The 22,238-nt window shown below is 37.4% G+C and overlaps 1 protein-coding gene across 1 annotated transcript in view; it reads left to right on the top strand.

Moving 5' to 3' along the window:
- Dmd (dystrophin) overlaps window positions 1–22,238 on the top strand; it is a 1,737,386-nt gene that overhangs the window by 1,479,015 nt on the left and 236,133 nt on the right. Inside the window, exon 54 of the mRNA XM_048796385.1 lies at window positions 18,477–18,555. Coding sequence (XP_048652342.1) covers window positions 18,477–18,555 — 79 coding nt within the window. The remainder of the gene's footprint in view (window positions 1–18,476; window positions 18,556–22,238) is intronic.

The raw sequence follows: 22,238 nt of genomic DNA, 5'->3' as shown, positions 1-22,238 counted from the left end.
ATCAAGGACTAGATGTTGAAAGTTCTATATATGAGGTTTAACATTACTTTGGAAAACTCTAGAAAAAAAAAAAAGTTTGGTATCAGTGTACTGAAATCATTTTCAAGTAGCAGCAGTAGCAATACCAGCTCTTTACCCATACAAAATCCAGGTTTTTTAATCTAAATAAAAAGTCATTTAATGCTTTTATATCCAACTATCTATATTCACAAAACTTTTTAAATATATTTTTAGTTATAGACGGACCCAATATCTTTATTTATTTTTATGTGGTGCTGAGGATTGAACCGAGTGCCTCACACATGCGAGGCAGGTGCTCTACCACTGAGTCACAACCCCAGCCCCACAAAACTATTTTTAAAATCTGTTATGATACAGTGAAGAAAATGCAAGAAAATAAACCATCCTAATCACTATATTTTATTATAATTGTTAATGCATATTAATTGTACAAATTGGTAGGTTTCACTATCACATTTCCATATATGCATGTATCGTGCTTCAATCACATCCACCCTCCCTTCTACTCTTTATTGCCCTTTTCTCTCTTCCCCATCTCACCAGTCCCCTTCCCTTTGCCCTTCCCCAATAATCCCTCCTCTATTCCAGGTCATCTCTTTTTCTTTTCCTTTTATTACTAGTTTCCATGTATGAGAGAAAACATGTAATACTTTTCTGCATCTAACTTACTTCACTTAAAATGGAGTCCTCCTGCTCCATTCATTTTCCTGCAAACGACAGAATTTTAATCTTCTTTATAGCCAAAAAATACTCCATTGTATGTGTATTGTATATATATGTAATATGTATATGTGCTTGCGTGTATATACACATATACATATAACACACTGTGTGTGTGTGTGTGTATATATATATATGTATATATATATATATATAACAAAAGTCAATGTTTAGCACTATACATTTTGAATCATCTAATAGATACTTTATAGCCTTGAGGGAATTTAATCCTAGAACTGCTATAAGGAAAATTAAAAGGGCTGGTTAATGCCTGAAAGTATTAAAAAATAAGCTGTGCACGATGGCACACAACTGTAATCCCGGCGGCGGCTCGGGAGGCTGAGACAGGAGAATTGCAAGTTCAAAGCCAGCCTCAGCAAGAGCAAGGCACTAATCAACTCAGTGAGACCCTGTCTCTAAATAAAATACAAAATAGAGCTGGGGATGTGGCTCATTGGTCGAGTGCCCCTGAGTTCAATCCCCAGTACCAAAAAAAAAAAAAAAAAAAAAGGAGGAGGAGGAGGAGGAGAAGACAAACAGGGTTAATTTGACTTCCTCCTTTCCTATTTGTATCCTTTATTTCTTTCTCTTGCTTAATTACTCTATCGAAAATTCTAAGTACTGTATTAGGAGTGGTGAGAGTAGATACCCTTACCTTGAATCTGATTTTAGAGGAAATGTTTTCAGTTTTTCCCCATTCAGTATGATGTTGGCTATGAATTTTATCATATTAGCCTTGATTATGATGAGGTATGATCCTTCTATACTTAATTTGTTTAGGAATGTTGACTTTTATTGAAGGCTTTTTCTGGATTGATTGAGATGATCACAATTTTTTATCTGTGTCCTTATATGAACTATATCATATTTATCAGTTGGCATAAGGTCAAGTGTCCTTGCATCCTTGTGGTGAAACCAATTTTATCATGGTACATGATTCTAACATGCTGTTGAATCTGGTTTACAGGTATTTTATTGAGATATTTTGAATATCCATTAAGGATATTGGCCTAGAATTGCCTTTTTGTTGTTGTGTCCTTATCAGGTTTGCCTTGGAGCCCTGATAGTCTTTCTTCTGTTTTATTTAGTCTATTGGTAAGGCTTTCAAATGAGTGAGTTTGTTTTTTGTTTGTTTGGCGGAGGGTGTCCTTGGGATTTAACCCTGGGGCAATTTACCACCTAGCTACATCTCCCGCCCTTTTTTATTTTTTTAGTTTGAGTCTCACTAAATTGCTTAGGGCCTTGCTGAATTGCTGAGGCTGACCTTGAATTTGCAACCCTCCTGTCTGAGCCATGAGCCACAGGGATTAAAGGCCTATATCACTGCATCTAGCAAGTTTCTGTTTGTTTTTTAAGCCAGGGTCTTACTAAGTTGCTCAAGGTGACCATAAATTTACAATCTTCCTACCTCAGGTTCCTGAGTAGCTGAAATTACAGGCATATGCCACCATGCAGCTCTCAAGTGGATTTTTAACCTGACCTACTGAGCTATTCATTTCTGAGATTTCTGCTTGGTTCTTTTTCAAAATTTTGATCTCTTTATTGAAATGCTCATTCATATACTACATTGTCTTCCTTAAGTCATTCAACTGTTTGTCTTTTCTTGTGCCGCTTGCTACATGCAACTAATCATTCAGGGTCACTCCAGGTGAATTTGAGTTGACAGAAAATATACAGATACAGAAAGTACTTCTTTCTTAGGGTCCAGGGATGGCTCTCGATCTTAGGGGTCCTTTGGAAAGAGAGAGCGAGCCACCTGAATTCACACAAGGGGAGGTTCGATGGAACATTCCATCCAAAACAGGTAAGGGGTAGTATTACAAAGGAACAAGAAGGCAGCCCCCTCCATTGGGTAATGCCCACTCCCAAAGCTTTGCTCCTCTGCTGAGCAGAGATGAGGATCCACCTGTTTCCACACACAGAGAAGCCAGTCTCCACATTCCCATTGCTCAAAGCTAGGGGGTCCTCAGCTTCTATGTGGCAGCTCCCAACATTCTTGGAAATTGTTGAGATTTTTAAAAATCATTCCTTTGGCTTCTTTGTCCTGTATTTCATCTACTTCAGTATCTTTGAAATCAGTTCCTAAAGAGTTAAGAAGTTTAAGAGGTGTTATAGTTTACATAGTAGGTGTCCTATGTTAATACAGAAATATTAAGATACAATGATTAGATTATGAGAGCTGTGATTTAATCAGTACATCCTGGTTTGGATGGACTGGCTAGGTGGTAACTGTAGGCAGGTGGAGTGTGGTTGGAATGGGAGGTTTCCTAGAGGTATGCTTTTATGGCCCCTTCCCCCATTCCCTATTTCTGCTTCTGGACCACCATGTCCTAAGCAACTCTCCTTTGCAATACCCTTCCTCCATGATATTCTTGCCTCACCTTAAGCCCAGAGCAATAGAGTTGGTCCACCATAGACTGTATTCCGAAACCATGAGCCACAATTAACTTTTCCTCCTCTAAGTTGTTTTTATCTGGTATTTTTATCATGGTAACAAAGAGCTGACTAGCAGCAATATCATGTTACCTTGTTTTTTTCCTATTTCTTGTGATTCTACATTGAGTTTGTGCACCTATCAGAATGGATACCTCTTCCACTTTTATGTGAGGGCCTTATTAGTAAACAACCTTCTCTTGGAAATGTGCCATAGGAATATCAGTTTGTTGTGCAGTGTTAAGTTCTAATTCCAGTTTGGACTTTGTAATGTAGTTTTCCACTGGCTTCTTTGGCTCTGATTATAGGATTTTGATACAATGTATACTGTCAAGTTTGAGGGATCCACTTCCTCTGTAGATCTCAGAAGATTGGGATCCCACTAGTTCAGACAGACATGGTGTAGACAACAGAATATATGGCATGCATCCTCTGTGGTTACTTTTCTAATGGGTATAGGAGTGATCTATGCTGAGGACCTTCATAGATGTGGTGACCACAACCATTGCATAACACCTCCCTGCTGTTGCTGTGAGGGTGAATGTCCAGGAACAGGGCTTTGGACCCCACCAGCTATGCCTTCTTGGGGCCAGTTCCATTGGCTGGGGCTTTTATCTCCCCCATTATTTGAGTTGAAGTATCTCCAAGGTTCAAGTGGTGCTAGATTGTGGCTGGAGTAAGGGGCAGTGTCTCTGAGCTGGGCTGACAATATAGTTCAGTAGCAGAGTACTCACCCAATGTGCTTGAAGTGCCAGACTAAATCCCCAACACTGTATAGAAAGAAGAAAACAAACACCAATAACAACAACACAACCAAATGAAGAGGGCTAGGGTTGTGGCTCAGAGATAGAACGCTCACCTAGCACATGCAAGGCCCTGGGTTCGATCCTCAGCACCACATAAAAATAAATTAATTAATTAAAGATATTGTGTCCAACTACAACTAAAAAATAAATATTTATAAAAAAAACAAAGAAATAAAGTAAAAACCAAATAGAAACAACTACTGTAACACCAACAACTATAGAAAAGAAAGTGGCAAAAATAACAGAATAAACTAAAACTTTTAGAATAATAAAAATAAAATTGATAAAAAATAAAAACAAAGGAAAAGAAAAAGAAAAATTTTAAGTTTCAAAGAGAAAATAAAAATATGGAAAATAGGAGAAAAATGAAAAAGAAGAGAAAAATATTAACATTTTAATATCAAAAGAAAAATGAAAAGTAATATATATATGTACACTCATGAAAAACAGCAAGAACAAAACATATTAATTAAAACCAAAAAATTTCTCTCCACTGAGGTGCTCAATTGTTCAGACAATAGTAGATGATAACAGTCTGTACCAATCAGAGCTTCTTTCCATGTCTCCTTAAGGTGTATACCCCTTGGGGAAAGCAAACCCTAGGGGTTATTCATCCCCCTTGTTTCTTTTGTTGTACTTGCAAGGTGGCCTGACAAATGGGAGTGTTTTGTGGTCAGGGACAGTTGGAACACCTCTCAGATGCCCTGCACACCAAAATGAGCTAGGGCGGAACTCTGAGCTCCCCAGGCAAGGATTTATTCCAGAGTTATTTGAGCTGTGTAGTCCAAGAGCAGGGCAGACGCACCAAGGTAGCTCAGCGTGTATAAATCATGTGGTACAGGTTCCCTTCAGTGCCCTTCGCACTGTGCACTACAAGGGCAGGACTAACATCCAGCTCTGCAGGGACTCTAGCGCCTTTTGTGCCGTGCACCCCAAGTGCAGCAAGAGGCTGTGGGATTGCAACTGTCTGTACTAGCGGGGAGGGGCACTAGGCTCTACTTAACCCACCACCCACAATTCTGGTGTTCCACGTCTTAGCTCCCTTGAAATCACTTGTGACTGCTTATTCCCCCAACTCCTGCAGCTGGCTTTCCATACCACCAGTTTTAAAGGGAAAGCATCCTCCATTTTCTTACATGTCACAGTCCAGCACCACATAGAATTCTCAGCAGGTTAGTGTCAGAGGCTTTCCCCAGGTGAAATTATCAGGACAGCTGCCTGCTGAGCCATATAGTAACATAGCCATGGGGACCTAGGACAGGATAATGCAGGGAATATTGACTCTAAGAGCAGTAAGCTCAGCTATGACCTTCTCGAGATGGCTCCCTAAGTGCAGAGAACTTCTTCAGAGCCAGTTTGCTATGCAGATCCCATGTCTGCTATGTGTTTAGATTATATTTCTGCAAGGTCATGCACCACTGCACCAGGTGAAAAATATATTTAAAAAGCAAGTACATTGGATTGTATTACATTCCTGTGCTTGTGGTGCTCACTAGGATTTTCCCTCTTTCACATCTACCCCTGTTCTCTTCCACCCTGATCCATACTGGAGTGCTTTCTTTCACCTTCTGCTCTCCTATCCAAAGTCTCCAGATTTCTCCAAGTCTCTGTCTGTCCACTATTGAACTTCAGCATTCTCCCACAGTCACCCACTTCAATACACAGCTTGCTCTCCAGTTGTTTTGATTTTATCCCATGGAGAAACAGGGAATTGCTGGGTGCCTTCAGTTGATGGGCAAGATTGTTAAAAGGAGGGAGGAAAATGATGAAGAATTATTGCTTACTAAAATAAAGGAAAAGACAGTATAATAGATACAGTTTAAAATATCAGGAATCTCTCTCTAATCCATTTAGGTTATGTCACCAACAGCATACAAAATAACTGTTCAAAAAATACTCCTCAGCCAGACTAAGTGGTGCACACCTGTAATTCCAGAAACTCAGGAGGCAAGTTCAAGGTCAGCCTGGATAGCTTAATGAGGTCTCAAAATAAAAAAAAATTAAAATGGATGGGGGGTGTAACTCAGTGGAAAAGCACCCCTGGGTTCAATCCTAATACCAAAAAAGAGAAAAAATGGTCAAGTTAAAGACAGAACTTCCTCTGTAGATGTGTCTTCCAAAACTCACCCACTCTTATTCTGCTCTGACACCCACCTTTCAACACAAACAAATAACATGCTATTAAATTCTTTACCTGCCTTAGCTCATTTTTCTGCCCAAGCTATAGTGGGATCTTTCTGAACATCAAGATGAATGATGTGAGGGGCTTTGAGAATCTACTGTCATCCCTCTCATAACTTTCCCATCATTTTATCCAGCCTATGTTCATCCACTCATGACTTACTGTCTTGTGTTATTATGGCAAATCATGCCCCAACAAACTAGTGGTTCCTCCTGGATTCTATACATCTTTTCACCTAGAGTGAAAATCTGAGACTTCCTTGACTTTTCTTTCTTTCTGATACCCTTATATTTAACATCCCACCATGCCAACTCATTTTTTTTAATCTTTATTTTATATTTATGTGGTGCTGAGGATTGTGCCTTACACATGCTAGGTGAGTGCTCTACCTCTGAGCCACAACCCCAGCTCCCCACCATGCCAACTTTTGACTGTCATTCTTCCCTTTCTATTCATCCTCCAACACCACTCTGGCCATGTTATTTTCTGATTTTTATAATTTAATATAAAATATACAAATGATAATAGTAAATGTCATCAGGCTGGGGAGTAAGATGGCTAGAGGGACATGCAAGGTGAGACTTGCTTTTTAAATATCTTTTTCACCTGGTGCAGTGGTGCATGCCTGTAATCCCAGCAACTCAGAAGGCTGAGTGAGAAGGATTGCAAGTTCAAAGCCAGCCTCAGCAACTTAGCGAGGGCTCAAAGCAACCCATCAAGACCCTGTCTCAAAACAAAAGCCAGCAATGGGGAGCTGAGATGTGGCTCAGCAGTAAAAGCACTTGCCTAGCATGTGTGAGGCCCTGAATTCAATCCCCAGAACTGCCAAAAAAATAAAAATAAATAGGACTGGGATGTGGCTCAGTGCTTAAGTTCCCCTGGGTTCAACCTACAGTACCAAGTAAATAAATATCTTTTTCATTCTTCTTGGATGTTGTTATCATATCAATGCATTAAAAAGAAATAAGATTGCATTTTTAAACTAATTATTTTTTAAAAAATATCTGGATGCCTTCCCATGAACAACTAAATGAAGTCTCTACTCTTAAACCTGACAGTCAAGTACTACTCTGGTTTGACTCCAAGCTACATTTCCAGCCTTATCTTATTCAGTTCTTCTGTTTATGCTTCTCATCCAGGCCTTTATTAGTGCCAAAAAAATGCACATTCTGCTCTTGCCACCCAGAATGTCTCTTCTGTTTTGCCTATCAAAAGCTTACCCAATTTTGAAAGCCCAGCTTCAAAGCAACCTCCTTCATTAATTTGATCCATATACACTGCAACCCCCATGGCTATTTATGCTTCTTTTAGCACTTTTCAAATTCCAGGAAAGGAAAGGAGTATGTACTGGGTGCCAGGAAGTGGTTTCTCCAGCCGTGTGCTTTATGACATCCCATTCTCTGTACATACATTTCCTCATCTGTAAAGTGGTCATTTTGTAGTACTTCCCCTGTAGGAGTGTTCATTCTTTCAAATATTTAGTTGGATGCCTACTATTGAGACAGGCACTGACCTGTGTCCTGAGGATATAGTGGGGAATGAAATAGATGGAGGCCTGCTCTCATCTAGTTAACCTTCTGATAGGAAAAAACTTAAGTGAAATATACTGATAGAGCTCTTAAAGCAGCACTTGTCAATGCATTATACATATTTGCTATTGTTAGTATTGTCAGCATTGTTGTTATCATTCAGCATTCTATTAATATATAAAGAAACTAAGATTCATATACTATTGGATAAGATGCTGAAGATCAAATAACTAGTAAAGGATTCCACCTAGGGTCTTCCTGACTGATAAAATGGGTGTCCTTTCTACTATAGCAGTGGCTCCAAAACCAAGCTGGATGTCAGAACCATCCATGGAGCTTTTTTAAAGTACAGACTCTCAAGCCTCAGCCTCAAAAAAAACTAAGTCAAAAATGGTAGAGATGAGCTAAAAATCTATATCATTAAAAGTCTTCCTGGGTAATTTTAATGTACTGTCAAATTAGAATATGACAGCATTACAATCTTTCCCACACAGGGTATGGTGGCATGTACCCATAATCCCACCTACTAGGAATGCTGAGGCAGGAGTATTGCAAATTCAAGGCCAACCTGGGCAATTTAGCAAGACCCTATCTCAAAACAGCACCCCTGGAATCAACCCCCCAGCACCACAAAAAAAAAAAAATTCTAAATATCCAAGCTATAAATTCAGTAAAGATAGGCTCCTTGTTTTCTTCTTCATTTTTTTCTTCTCTTCCTAGGAAAGTGCCTTATAAGCACTCAATAAGTATTTGAGTAATTAATTGCTTAATTATTTAATTAAAGTTGCTCTTAAAATGCAAATACTCACAGCTGTGATACTGGAAGCCTGTTATGAGCTATCATTGATCTTCCCAGGGATATTTATTAATCAGCTAGAAACCAGTAGTTGGGAAGGAAAAGCATCTGGGAATGAAACTGAGAAGGCCCCAAAAGCAAATGTTAGCCACATCATCACACAGCCTAGGGCCCCTGCTTTCACTCCCCTTCCCTGTGCTTCATTGACAACTTCAGGTAAAATGCAGAAAATATATTGCTAAAAATCAAGGGACTCCCCCCACCTTAGCTTTGTTTCTTTTAACTAGCATATGTCTCTCTTTAGAAAATGGGGAAATTTTCTTTCTTAAAGGAAGAAAAAAATTTTATTCTTGTCACACCCTGAGCGTGAAGTTCATTGCTATCTGTTAAAATTATAAAGCAAGATCTCAAAATGCAGTGGTTGATTATTCACAGTAGACATATTAAGTCAAGAAGCTTATTTTTTCTCTCTTTGCTAAGGCACAAAGCCTGGGGCTATATGCATTTTTATTACACTTTACTGTCTTGGTTTCACTTGAGGATTAAAAAGAGAGTCAAGGTACAGTGCATGTATCCTGATGGATTTTAGGATTTCTTGCTTTAGTGAAAGGAAGAATCTCATAAAGTACCTCAGATTATTGCTCTGGGAAGTGTACCTACTTCTGTGATGACCTAAAAATTCAATCTTTTGTTTCTCCTATAAAAGATCACATTGTATTTTGGAAATTTTTTCCCTGTAGTTTCCTGTACTATGCAAAGCCACATTTAAAGAAAAATAGCTTTAGTTTAGATTTGAAGTGAAAATATCTAAAGTAGTTCAGGGGAGCTTACAAACAGGCTTAGGGGTGGAGTGAGGTGGAGTGAACAAGGAGGAAAGAGAGAAGGGAGGAGGGCTAGGTCAGAGAGTGTGAAGAAGGCTGACTGGAGAGAGACTGTGTAGATGGAGTGGGAGATCAGGTGGGTTTTAACTCCAGTTCTGACAAATCTACACCCAGAAACAAAGAAGTACATAGCTCCATATTCGTCCTTTATTAACAAGCTCTTATTTATTTAATTGGTGCCTCATCCTCCAATATGCAAAACACAGAGACTGAATGTTGTAGGGTTGGAAAGTACAGTAGATGAGATCTTCCGGTTTACTGATTTGTAAAGAACAGTCTGATACTACTTTGGCAGCTCTGTGTCAGTGAGAGAAAAGAAAGGCGCTTTTCACTGGCCTGAGAAGAGAGCTGGGAACTGGAAACAGGCTCCTGGCAGACTAGGTTCTTTGATAGGCAGACAAATTGACTGTGAAGGGAGTCAAGGTCAGGAAGCTTTGGAAATGCTTGGAGCATGGTGTGGGATTTAAGGAGCCTTGATTTTCTTGGTTAAGGATTGTTGTATGCATACTTCAGCAAATTCTCCCTTCCAGCCTTCATTAAAAACTGTATTATTACCCAAAATATAAGGGATTTGCCATTGAGACAAAATATTTAATTCCCAGTGCTTTGTCTTCTTTTCATTTATCTTTAAAATTTCAACCCGCTTCAGTCGTTTTTATAATATGAATTTGCTAACTGCTCTATATGCTTTTTTTTCAAAATGATACCAGTTATATTTTATGCCATTGATAATTATTTCAAATTGCCACTTCTGGTCCTTGTTCTAATACCAGGAGGCATCATTATGTAATTACCATGTGAACATTATGCTACTTATGGCCCAAAATGCCCCCAGTAAAGAATGCTCCAGTGGCCGCAGAAAATTTCTATGAGAATGATATCTTCTAAATGTGGGATAAATAAAGCTCAATAATAAATAGCTAAAGCTGAAATGTAAATGATTTAACATAATGGTGTTGCAAGGTGAGAGCCACTTGACTTTAGTTCCTGTTGCAAATCATGAGATACATTAGGAAAGCTTTTAAAAAGAGAACCTATTTTTTAAGAAAAAATCTGCATGAAGTTACATCATCTAAGCAGAGCAATTCAACTTCTATCCCTTTGAAGAAACACTTCCTATGATCTCTTCCCTCCCTCCCCCATCACAATTTTCATAACAATCTGTAGATGTAACTAAAACTAAAGATTTTGACAAATGAAGCAGGATAGGAGGTTGATTGCTACTTTTCTAAATTAAAATTAATGATACCCTTAAGGTACTTGAGTCTATGAAGTCAACTTAATGTTGATATAACCTGACTCCATTATCACAGAATGAGGCAATTGCTTGAGCATGAAAAGCAACAAACCAATTTCCAAAGTGCATTTTAGAAATTGGTGAGGGGAAAGCTTAAAGCCTAAACAATGGACAAGGGACTTACTGTTTGTCCTCTCTTGCTTCCCAGTTGATGGAAGAGTTTTTCAGAATGAGAGGAATAATGTTGCTGGAGAAATTTTGGGCTGACTTGGGCTGGAGCTCCTACTTCATTTGAGGTGCTCTCTGTCGGCCTCAGCAGAGCCTTGACACTCTTCTGGTGGGTTGGATAGAACATAACTGAGGAAAAAGGAAGAATGTGAATAAGAAAAGGAGTCAGACCTAGAGGTGATCGAGCACTTGCCTAACATGCAAGGGACCCCAAGTTTGATACCCAGCACTAAAAAAACATAAAGAAAACAAGGAGATATAGATTAAGAAAGGAATCAACACATTTTCTTTAAATGGAGGTGGGAGAATGTGTGGAAGATTAACATAAAAATGGTAGATGATGGGGGCCTATAGTCCCAGCTGCTGAGGAGGCTGAAGTATATGATCACTATAGCCCAGACGTTGGAGGTCAGCCTGCAACAGTGAGACCATCTCTCAAAAAAAAAAATGGATTAGTGATGGTCTTATATGGCCCACATCAATATCCATGCCAACAATCACTCAATGATTATGCTGCTACTCATAATGGATAACATGTTAGTACACTTTCTTGTGATCTACCACAAAGTCAAACACAAAAAGCTCTTGTTGAACTCATAAGTCTTCTAATGTCAAGAAAGCACATGAATAAATTCAATGAAAACAGAATCCAGCCAATCTCTACATTCAACAAGCCCACAGAGCTGTACCTATAACAAACCCTCACTCCAAACTTTGTATCAGACCTTCTCAATTATAACTCAAAAGAAATCAGGATTAGTAAAAGAATAGATTTTAACTGAAAAAGATTTCAATTAGTAAAAAAGGATTTTAACTGAAATAGAAATAAGTCTCAGTAGAGTTTCCAGGATAATGTTTAGACCTGCATTTATGAGCATTACATGAAAGGATTTGGAACTAAGAATGAATTATGAAGACCCTCCCAAACCATGCACAGAGATAACTATACAAACTGCAGAATTGTAGGACAAAATTCATGAGTAGACTATACAGAGACATGTGTGGTTTATTCAATAGCATCACAGTACAAAAAAGTTTTTGTACTGTGTTGTTTCTAATGGGCTCATTAACATAGGTGTGAAGTTTGGTTCCTGCATGCCATGGATATTTATCAAGGGTCTAGACAGACTGAGAGCCAGAAAATCGAAATGTACGTGCCTACCTATCTCTTTTCCCTAGACTGGAGTGAACACAATTTATGTACGTGATATCTGTAAGAACACTAGGACTAGGAAGAAACCATAGTATCTAGCAATGTACTTCCTCATCAGGAGCATATCCCCGACTCTCCCAAAACTCCAGTGAAAATAAAAATTTTAAAGTAATTAATAGATCAAAAGAAAAACTGGAAACCCTTAAGAATTTAAAACAAAGTTAAGTAACTAACATTTACATTTAGAGAAATTCATTTGAAATCATTTCTAAGAGCCATGGTGTTGTTCTCTGTCCTTTTTTCCTTCTTTTATCTTTTAGCTTATTTAAAGCCATTTTGAAGAAAAAAATGAAGTAAAGATAACCTTCAAAATACACAGAGGAATGGATTGAGCTTTGAGAAATAGTCACAGCTGGGAATTAAGAATGTGTTATCATTAATTTAGTTGGATGACTTGGTGTTCATTCATTATCCTCAAAATTATACTTTCAATTCTACCATATTTATAGGTAGTGAAGTGCCTAACAGATTATAGGAATTTTAAAAGTCTTTCATTCATTCATTTATTGAATTTTTATCGAGTGTCTCCTGTTACTAGGCATTGTGTTAAATTGTGAACAAGACAAACAAGGTCACTGTGTCCTAGGCAAGGAATTTGCATTCCAATAATTATCCTTTATATAAATCTAGACATTGTTTCTTACTGGAGCAAAAGAAGGGAGGTCTTTGCAAGCAGTACATTGTCTGCAGAAGCCATCTGAAATGAGAAGACAAAAGAGAATAATCACCCTCATAGCTCTCAAGTATTATTATTTTAAAATTAGAAAAAACAAGCATAGGGGAGACTTGGCTTTTGGGTTGTTTCATAGCTTATTGCTTTGATTTTTAGACTTTTTATTTTTTTACAGAGCTGGGGATTGAACCCAGGACCTCTTATGTGCTAAGCAAGCACCTTACCACTAAGCTACATCCCCATCTCCCTGCTTTGATTTTTTTTTGGTCTAGTTTTGCAGGCAAAATGAATCAAATTTTTTTCCTTTTCTTTTTTTACTTTGATCATGAAAATTGAAAGGAAAGAAAGAAGGGAAAGATCTTCCAAAAACTTATGTCAGGGATCTTGCAAAAGGAATCATTTATTTAAAATGTAGTTGTTAGAGTGAAGATCCATAAATAAACTAGACATTAATTCACTCACTTCATGAATTGAGCACCTGCTATTTGCCAGGTACTGTGTTAGTTACTGGGGTAAGGAAAGAGAGATGTCTCCCTGTCCTTAAAGAGCATATAAAAAAAAGACCTTTCTTCTCCTGACATCCTTTTATTGAAGAATTGCTGCAAACTATATTATGAGTACTCATGGACCAGATGGCACTTTTTTGCCCATCTGGGATAGTTCTAAAGAATAGACCCTCATGTATCAATAGATAAGATTTCTTCCAGTTCTAAGCTTTCATGATCTATAATCTAATAGTAGAAACAAGATGTATACTTCCAAAAAGATGTGATGCTTGTATTAATTTTCCTAAAAAAGGAAAATAGGTATGACCTATTTATTCAGAGAAAATTGGGTTCCTCCTATCTCTTTAAATAATTCCATTTAAACTCCTTTAGCTCTTTCTTCTTGAATCACCTTCCAAAGCTCACTCTTAGCTCTTTAGTCTCATTTCCTTTGACTTCCTTTAATGACTGAGACAAATTATTCATCTGTAACTGACTATGCTTGACATCCCAAGTTAAAGGTTTCGCTGTTAACTTAAATGCATCATGTTCCAAATGAATTCATACGTACATATGCCATTTCTCCCTTTTCTAATTGCCATGTTTCCATTCTTCCATACATGAAATCTAAGAGTGTATTTATTTCTTAAAATATTAAGCCCCAACACCAAATTGGATAGTCATTCTATCTTTCAAAATACCTCCTAATATGTACCCTTTTTTAATATTCCAGGCAATACTGTCTTAATTCCAATGCAAGTCTAGTCAAGTACAACAGACTCTACCTGGTCAAGTGCAACAGACTCTAACTGGTTTCAGCCTTAGGGCCCCTTTGGAATCTGATGTGTGCCATACAGACATACTAATGTTTGTAAAACCCAGCTTTCCTCTAAAATAGGGAGTCATCTCACAGGAATCTTTTGTGTTCTCTAGACCTAGAATATGCCTTGTTTTGCATCATCTGCATTGGATCTCACTGTTCTCCTACACATCATTGTTCTATTGCCCCAGGCCTTTCCTGGGTTTATCACTATTCTGCACCTTCCACCCTTTATGCATCCAAAGATCAGAGACTATAATATTTTCTTCCTGTATATCCCTTTCAATATCAACAGACACTTAGAAAGTGAGCAAATAATTAACTGAGTGAAGAATCAGTTGTACCCAAATGCAAGGTACTAGTGTATAATTTCTAGATTTTGCTTTCTGGTTTGCATATACTACTTTATATTGAGTAAAAGCATAACCAGTTACCCAGGCACCTGCATCCCATAATGTCAGGTACTCAGGAGGCTGAGGCAGGAGGATTGCAAGTTCAAGGCCAGCCTTGGCAATTTAATGAGACCTTGTCTCAAAATATAAAAAAAGGACTGGGGATGTAGCTCAATGGTAGAGCACCCCTGGCTTCAATCCCCAGTACCAAAATCACACACACACACACACACAAACACACACACACACACCCCACAGCCAGTTAGGAAGGTCTAATACATGCAGGCTTTTGTTTCAAAATTTTATCAAATTTTATTTCCTTGTATAATTGCTCATAGAATAAAGTGCTTTGTTTCTAACTAACTACAGCTTATGAAGACTTTGGTTACCTTCAGATTTTTCTTCTTAAAATTATTTCTTTATTTAGTCAATTGTGCATTCAGTCCACACAAAATAGCTTTCTCCAATGATAATTTGTGAAATGAAATATTTTATGCTTAATTCTCTAGTTATTTTCTAGCTGTTTCCTGAATATTTCATTTCATTGCATGATGCATTTTTAATTTGTCTCACTCTCATGCATTTTTGTAAGTTTGAGTCATAGGGATAGAAGGTCTCTTTGATCTCAGTTTAAACTCTTTACAATATTGGGTATGCACTGGAAACTACCAGTGTGGTTCTGCTTATATAAGACGGAAACAAGCTTTAGTGATTGGGGGCTTATAATGGAATCAGATGCTTCATCCATCCATGCAATCCCTGTGATGATACTCAAAGGACTTGGCCTAATCATACTCCTTTACCCTTTACCATGTGCATCTTCCCCCTTGAGACTTTTTTTCCAGTGCCAGGGATTGAACTCAGGGCCCCAGGCATGCCAAGCAAGCATTCAATCAAGCCAGATCCCCAGCCTAAGATTTCTTTATCATTATGTAAAAAGATTCCTGATCAGTGTCTGCTACTATACGACCTTTTCATCTCCTCTTCCCTCTTCTCAAACATTCACATTCATCTCTTTATTAATTTGTTCATGAAATGACCCATTCTGGATTTAGAAATAATTACATATTTTAAACACTCATTGGCATGTATTCTTCCATATTTTTTCTATAATCTTATGGAATCAGGTTCTTCAAGACCAAGAATTGGTCTTGCATTGGGTCATAAAATATACTGACAACTAAAGTTCATAGATGTATACACCAATTTGATCTGCATTAATTCAATAAATTAATTGACTAAAAAATAAAGAAATTTAAATGCTAACTACTTATTAAATACTGATAAAATACCTTTTAATTCAGTTTTCTTCTCCCACATACTAATTAAGGACAAGAGCCTGAATGAATGAGTTTGAATCCTGGCACTGCCAATTTACTAACTACTTGCTGAAGCAAGTATTTTTTAAGCCTCTCATGCCTCAGTTTCTACATCAGTGAAATGAAGAGATACTATCAATTTCTATCACAAACTTATGAAGATTAAATGTTAATTCATATTACATAGTGCTTAATAAATATTAACCATTTTTTATATTGTATGTGGTGGGGTCCAGAACATTATAACTTATTTCTCTCCATTTATTAACAATAGCAGTAGCTACTAACATTTGTTGAGCAATTACAGTATGATAGAAAGTAGGCTAAACACTAATATATATATGTATCTTATTTAATACCCACAAAAACTATGAGGTAGGTCATATTATTGCCCAAATCTTATTAACAGGGAAAGTTAAGATTAGAATAATTTACCCAGAGTCACTGTATTAGTCAGGGTTCTCCAGAAAAACACAACTGCAATAGGAGATATAGTTAAATAGGTGAAGTTCGATTTATTAGGAGGTAATAGGTTGTCCTATTATAGAGGCTGAGAAGTCCCTTGTAGTGCATCAGCAGTGTAGTTCCAATCCAAGTCTAAAAGGCCAAACAACCAGGGAAATGATGGTGTAAACCCCAGTCCAAGGGCAGGAAAATACCAATGTCCTTCTGACTCAAATAGGTAGGCAGAGCAAAAAAGGCAGTTCAGGGGGCTGGGGAGATAGCTCAGTTGGTAGAGTGCTTGCCTTGCATGCACAAAGCCCTAGGTACAATCCCTAGCACCACCAAAAAAAAAAAATGGCAGTTCAGGCCTTGATTGGATGATGCCCATCCACATTGGGAAGGGCATTCTACTTTGCTGAATGCACATATTCCAATGCAAATCTCATTTTTAAAAAAACACATCCTCCTAGACATATCCAGAAATAATGTTCATTGTAGGCCCCATGCAGCACAAGTTGACACATAGAATTAACCATCAGTCAGTGTCAATGGATATTCTTGTTTGCCCCCCACTTCTCTGTCTCTTCCTATCTGTCTCTCTCTCACACACACATATGTACATACACACACACACACACACACACACTGCATTAACTCATTTACACACTTGTGTCATCAACTAGTCATTAAATAAATATTTAATACCACTTACGATATTCAGGGTTCAATGAATTCTGGGGATGGAGGCATCATATGGGAAGAAAGAGAAACAAGGAATAGTCATTGCTACCAAGGGCTTTTAGCAGAAGATACTTATGTCCATATAACTAAAATGGATGATATAACAGAAGTGTTTCAAGTATAAACCATGGGCTGTGAGTATGCTGAGGAAGGCATTAATTCTAATGAGAAAGATGGGAAAGCAAACATAAATGGTTAACAGCCTTGTACTTGGAGAGAAAGAGGGTAAGAGCATTCTAGAAAGAAACAACATGAAGAAATCATGAAAGTGTTATATTGGACGTAGTATTTCAGACTGAGCAGATGGTTTGATAGGCTTAGCAGGTAGTTTGGGAGTGCAGGTCAGAAGATTTGGTGGGCAAGTTTGGAATATTCTTTATGATTTTATATGTATAACAATGAGGCTAATCTTGCATTTTTTGGAAAACCTACTTGGTTTTCCAAATATTTTGTGCAGGCAAAGATGGATGAGGCTAGGGAAGAAGTGAAAAAAGAACATTGTTCTAAATCTCCAGAAGACAATTAATAGTGGAAAATCCATGTTGGCTTTAGGCCAGACTACCTGAGCCAGTCTTCTAATGAGATTAAGATCTGCTTTGCTTCTTGGAAATTCTCCACACCATGGGAGCTAACCCCAATCACCAATACCACTACCACCAAGTTCTGGTGGCTGTTGACAAGCTCTGAGCATTCCTAGTTTATCATGAACTCCTCAAAACCAAACCAAAATTCAGAGTTACAGAACTAAGATGCCCGGGGCCACCACTAATATTACATTGGCAAAATGCCAGATGACAAAGTATATCATTTCACCCCTAAAATTACTCCCTTTTTTCTGACCAAGAATGGAATTCACCAAGCTTACAGGACACTGTATAAATATATATTATAGAAAAACCTAATAGGAAGAAAAAGAATGACAATTTTTACTCCATGCTGCCTGAGGCATATTTCTCTCAGTAATTTCCAAGTCCACTGAAAGCTGAAAGTTTCTTTCATCTTACCACCTACCCTTTATTACCCCAAATGTAAACTTTGCCTCTACTTCTCTGATACTTAAGTATTAATCAGCTATTGATTATTTATGATCAATAATTAATTATAATTCACTGATCCAGTGATAACTGGCCAATATTAATAACAAAAAATCAGTCAAAAATAAAAGACTAAGATAAAAAATGTCATTTCTGAGATCCTTTAGTTACCTGACATAATGCAAAGTGGTAGTATAACTATTTGTGAAAGAATTACTTTGTGCTTTTTGATGGTGCTAATTGAGAGAAAAGTTTATTCATGGCTGCCAACCAGTGGAATACAAAATTTCATTTTAACGCTGTCAAGAGAGAGGAAATCCTTGTGTTTGGCCTTGGTTTAATAAAAATCGGTCTTGAACACCATCTACAGTAACACGGTATTAAAAGCAGGGTTATGAATTGTTGCTTTAGGATTCTCAGCCTCAGAAACCCAAAACCATTTACAAAAAAAGAAAAGGATACATTTTTTAATTGTTCTTTATTATTTATGATGAGAAATCATTTTTCTCCTTGTTTCCCCAGGTGGCTGTGGAGGACCGTGTCAGGCAGCTGCATGAAGCCCACAGGGACTTTGGCCCAGCATCCCAGCACTTCCTTTCCAGTAAGTTTTCAATTTTCATCACTTAACCTCTTCATTGCTTCCTGGTAGCTAAGAATCCAGGACTGAATTATAGTCATTTCTGCCAGATGCAGTAGAGGCATAAATCATCCTGAAATATAACTTGGTACATGACTCCAGAAGGTAAGGAACAGGAGGAACCATTAGATCATTTTGTCCAGTCTTAGCAAATACATGAATGTTTCCATAATGTATCCTTGAGTGCTAGCTTCATTCATATTTTTGAGACCTTATTTCGGCCTATATAAGTTCACTTCATAAAGCTGACAATAATATAATTATAATATGGTCATTCAATTTATGTTACTATGAATCTGTAATTGTTTCTATAATTCATTAAAATACTTCCTGCCTCCAAGTTGGAATCCCAGTCTCTGGTATTTGCTGTCTAATTACTCTTATCTCTCTTTTATCTTTGACCCCTACACATTTTTTATTTGGCAGGCTGTTTTAATACTTTATTAATTGTACTTTTAAAATTAGTCATATTGTTTAGTTACTATTAATAAATGTGGTATATTTTGTAATTGATGCTAGAAGAAATGGCTTTACTTAACTGAAAACTCAAGTAACATTCTATTAATAATGTGTATTGAATTGGCAAGTACCTATTTTCCTGTACTTAATTTTGATTTACACCACTTTTTCTTTAATTTTAAATAATATATATGTTGAGTTGTGGTATTTAAAAAGCTATATGTCTACTGTATGGAGTTAGCAACTGTTAACATTTTGATGCCTTGCCTTCTGGCCATACCCAGTATATATGAAAGTTTAACCATCGTTTGAAGGCAATTACTCTGTGCCTGACAATGTTGTAGATATTTATTAATTTAACCCTTATAGCAACTCCATTAGTTAGGTGCCATTATTCCTACCCATTTAAATGAGGAAGAGACTGAGGTACACATTGACATAGCTAGTAGATGATAAAGCCAGGATTCTAATTCAAGAAGTTAGCTCTAGAATCTGTGTTTATAACAACTACACTGTACTTTTACTTAATTTGTGTGTCTTGTAAAGAAGAAATAATTCTATATGGTTTCCCCTCAGTCTTCTGCTACATTCTTTTATTTCTACTTTCTGGTTCTTTCCTTTCTTTTCAATTCTCCCTGAGTTATTTTAAAAGATACATGCTAGGGCTGGGGATATAACTCGGTTGGTAGAGTGCTTGCCTCACATGTGCAAGGCCCTGGGTTCAGTCCCCAACACACACACACACACGACTAAAAAGATAAATGTTGCCAGGTGCCATGGCACACACCTGTAATCCCAGCAGCTTGGGAGGCTGAGGCAGGAGGATTGTGAGTTCAAAGCCAGCCTCAGCAACTTAGCGAGGCCCTAAACAACTTAGCAAGACCCTGTCTCAAAATTTTTAAAATTAATTTAAAAAATGGGGCTAGGGATGTGGCTCAATGGTTAAGCATCCCTGGATTCAATCCCCAGTAGAAAGAAAAAGATACATGCTTACAAACATTGTAAAGTATAAGATACATGCTTATAAACATTGTGAAGTATTTAACTAGATGCTTTCACATGTGACTCCGGTTGGTCATGGTCTTTTATAGAAAAAAAATTCCTGGAAGGGCTGGTCCTATCTTTTCATTAAACATCAATAATGGATTCAGTAAAGTTCTCATATTTTCTCAATTAATTCTAACCTTCTTATCTGCATGTGATCTAGTTATTTGAATAGTATCCCACAAGCTTAGGAGTTGACAAGAAAAAAAAATGGAGATAAAGGAGTTTATCACAATGAATAGGGTTGTGGCTGTTAGGGATGGCGCTTAAAAAAATTTAAAGGCAGCTGGGTATGGTAGCACATGCTTGTAATCCCAGCAACTCAGAAGGCTGAGGCAGGAGGATTGCTAGTTCAAGGCCAGTCTCAGCAATTTAACAAGGCCCTGAGCAACTTAGCGAGATGCTGTCTCAAAATAAAAAATATAAAGAGGAATGGGGATATGGCTCAGTGGTTAAGCTCCCCAGTACTGAAAAATATATATATATTATAAAGGCTGCAAATTTTGTCTTCTATATTTTTCCAAATCTCTGGTCACCTTAATTCGCCTTGGTGACAGCCATTTATTTGATTTAATTGAGATTAAATATGATAACATACTCCTAAGTGACTCATAGACCATAAATAAAAATATTACTATTGTGAATATTAATTACTCCTCAGACAATTTGTATTCATTCATACTTTCTTTTCTGTCCCCCTCCCTCTGAATTCCCATGTCTTCTCCATTAAAACCTATTCCCAGAAAATGATATGTTATACTCATTTAACCCAGGTGACAGGTAAAGTTTAATGTGTACTTCTCTGGGTTATTTGCATTTTAATAGGGTAAAAATCCATAAGCCTAACGAATGGCTCTCTGGTGTCAACCAGAAGCTCTGAGCTGTTCAGAAAGAACATCCAGGGGCAGGTGGAGCATCCTCACACCTTTCAAATCATATCACATCAGTGCCCACTTCCAGAAAGGTCAGGCCTGCAGATATGGACACTCATTAAAAGATTGATCTACCTGCCTGAATGGAGCCAGCCCTAGAGGTCACCAATCTCTCAGATGCCCATGTGGAATATCAATATATGCTTAGAAGCTTTGCTTGTGTATATAAAAAAGTATACCAATTTGTTTTAAAGGATATTTAAGAAATAGAACAGTGAGGCTAGACATGGACTGTGTCTTTCTGTTATCCTTTGTTAAGTTATGAAGATAATATATGCCTATCAAGGAAAATATAAAAAGCAGAGAGTATTAACAGGAAAAGGAAAATTATCCACAATCCCACCACTCAAAGATAAACACCATCAGAAATATTGTTTGTATATTGTCTGTTTTAGTCTGTATATATGTTATCCAGGTTCATTTTTTTCTTTTAAACTAAGCAGGAATAAAAAAATATGTTACAGTTGCATGATCTGCTTTTTCCCCCTAATCGTATATTAAAATAGTCATATTCACTATTATATCCAATGTTGTGACTCACATTCTTTCTATACCTTTACAAACATCTCAGATTCTTTCTAAAAGACAAATGCCTGTCTAATTGCTATGTTAAAGGACGTTTACATTTAAAGCCTTCTCATATATGTTGCCAAACTGATCTCTAGTAAGTTGTACCATCTAGTAAGTTGGGTGCACCATCAAAACCATGTTTGAGGAAGGGCCTGTTGGAAGTCACTTCCCAGCTATTAGATTGTAATCTATAAAAGAAAAATAGCCTCCTTCCAAAATATAAAAATACGCTTAAAAATTCCACTAAGGTCATTTCAAATGAGTTTAAGTTGTTTAGTAACAGTAATTTGCTTCCAGGTTACTAGGAATAATAATAGAGTGATTTCTGAAACTTTGATATTACAATGGAGCCAGGTGTGGTGATGCATGCCTATAATCCCAGCAATTAGGGAGGCTGGGGCAAAAGGATCACAAGTTTGAGGCCAGCCACAGCAACCTAACAAGACCTTGTCTCAAAAATTAAAAGGGTTGGGGATGTGGCTCAGTGTTTAAGCACCCTAGGTTCAATTCCCAGTACAAAAGGAGAGAGAGAGAGAGAGAGAGAGAGATTGAGATTGAATGAAAAATAAGGATAAGTCACTAACTACACCCCTGCCCACAAACAGGCTTATTGACTATTGACTCCCCACCCCCACCCCCCAC

This window comes from Marmota marmota, unplaced genomic scaffold, assembly GCF_001458135.2.
Source record: "Marmota marmota marmota unplaced genomic scaffold, marMar, whole genome shotgun sequence".
NCBI lineage: Eukaryota > Metazoa > Chordata > Mammalia > Rodentia > Sciuridae > Marmota > Marmota marmota.
Note: the sequence above shows the minus strand (reverse complement) of the source record. Positions and strands in the feature narration are given on the sequence as shown.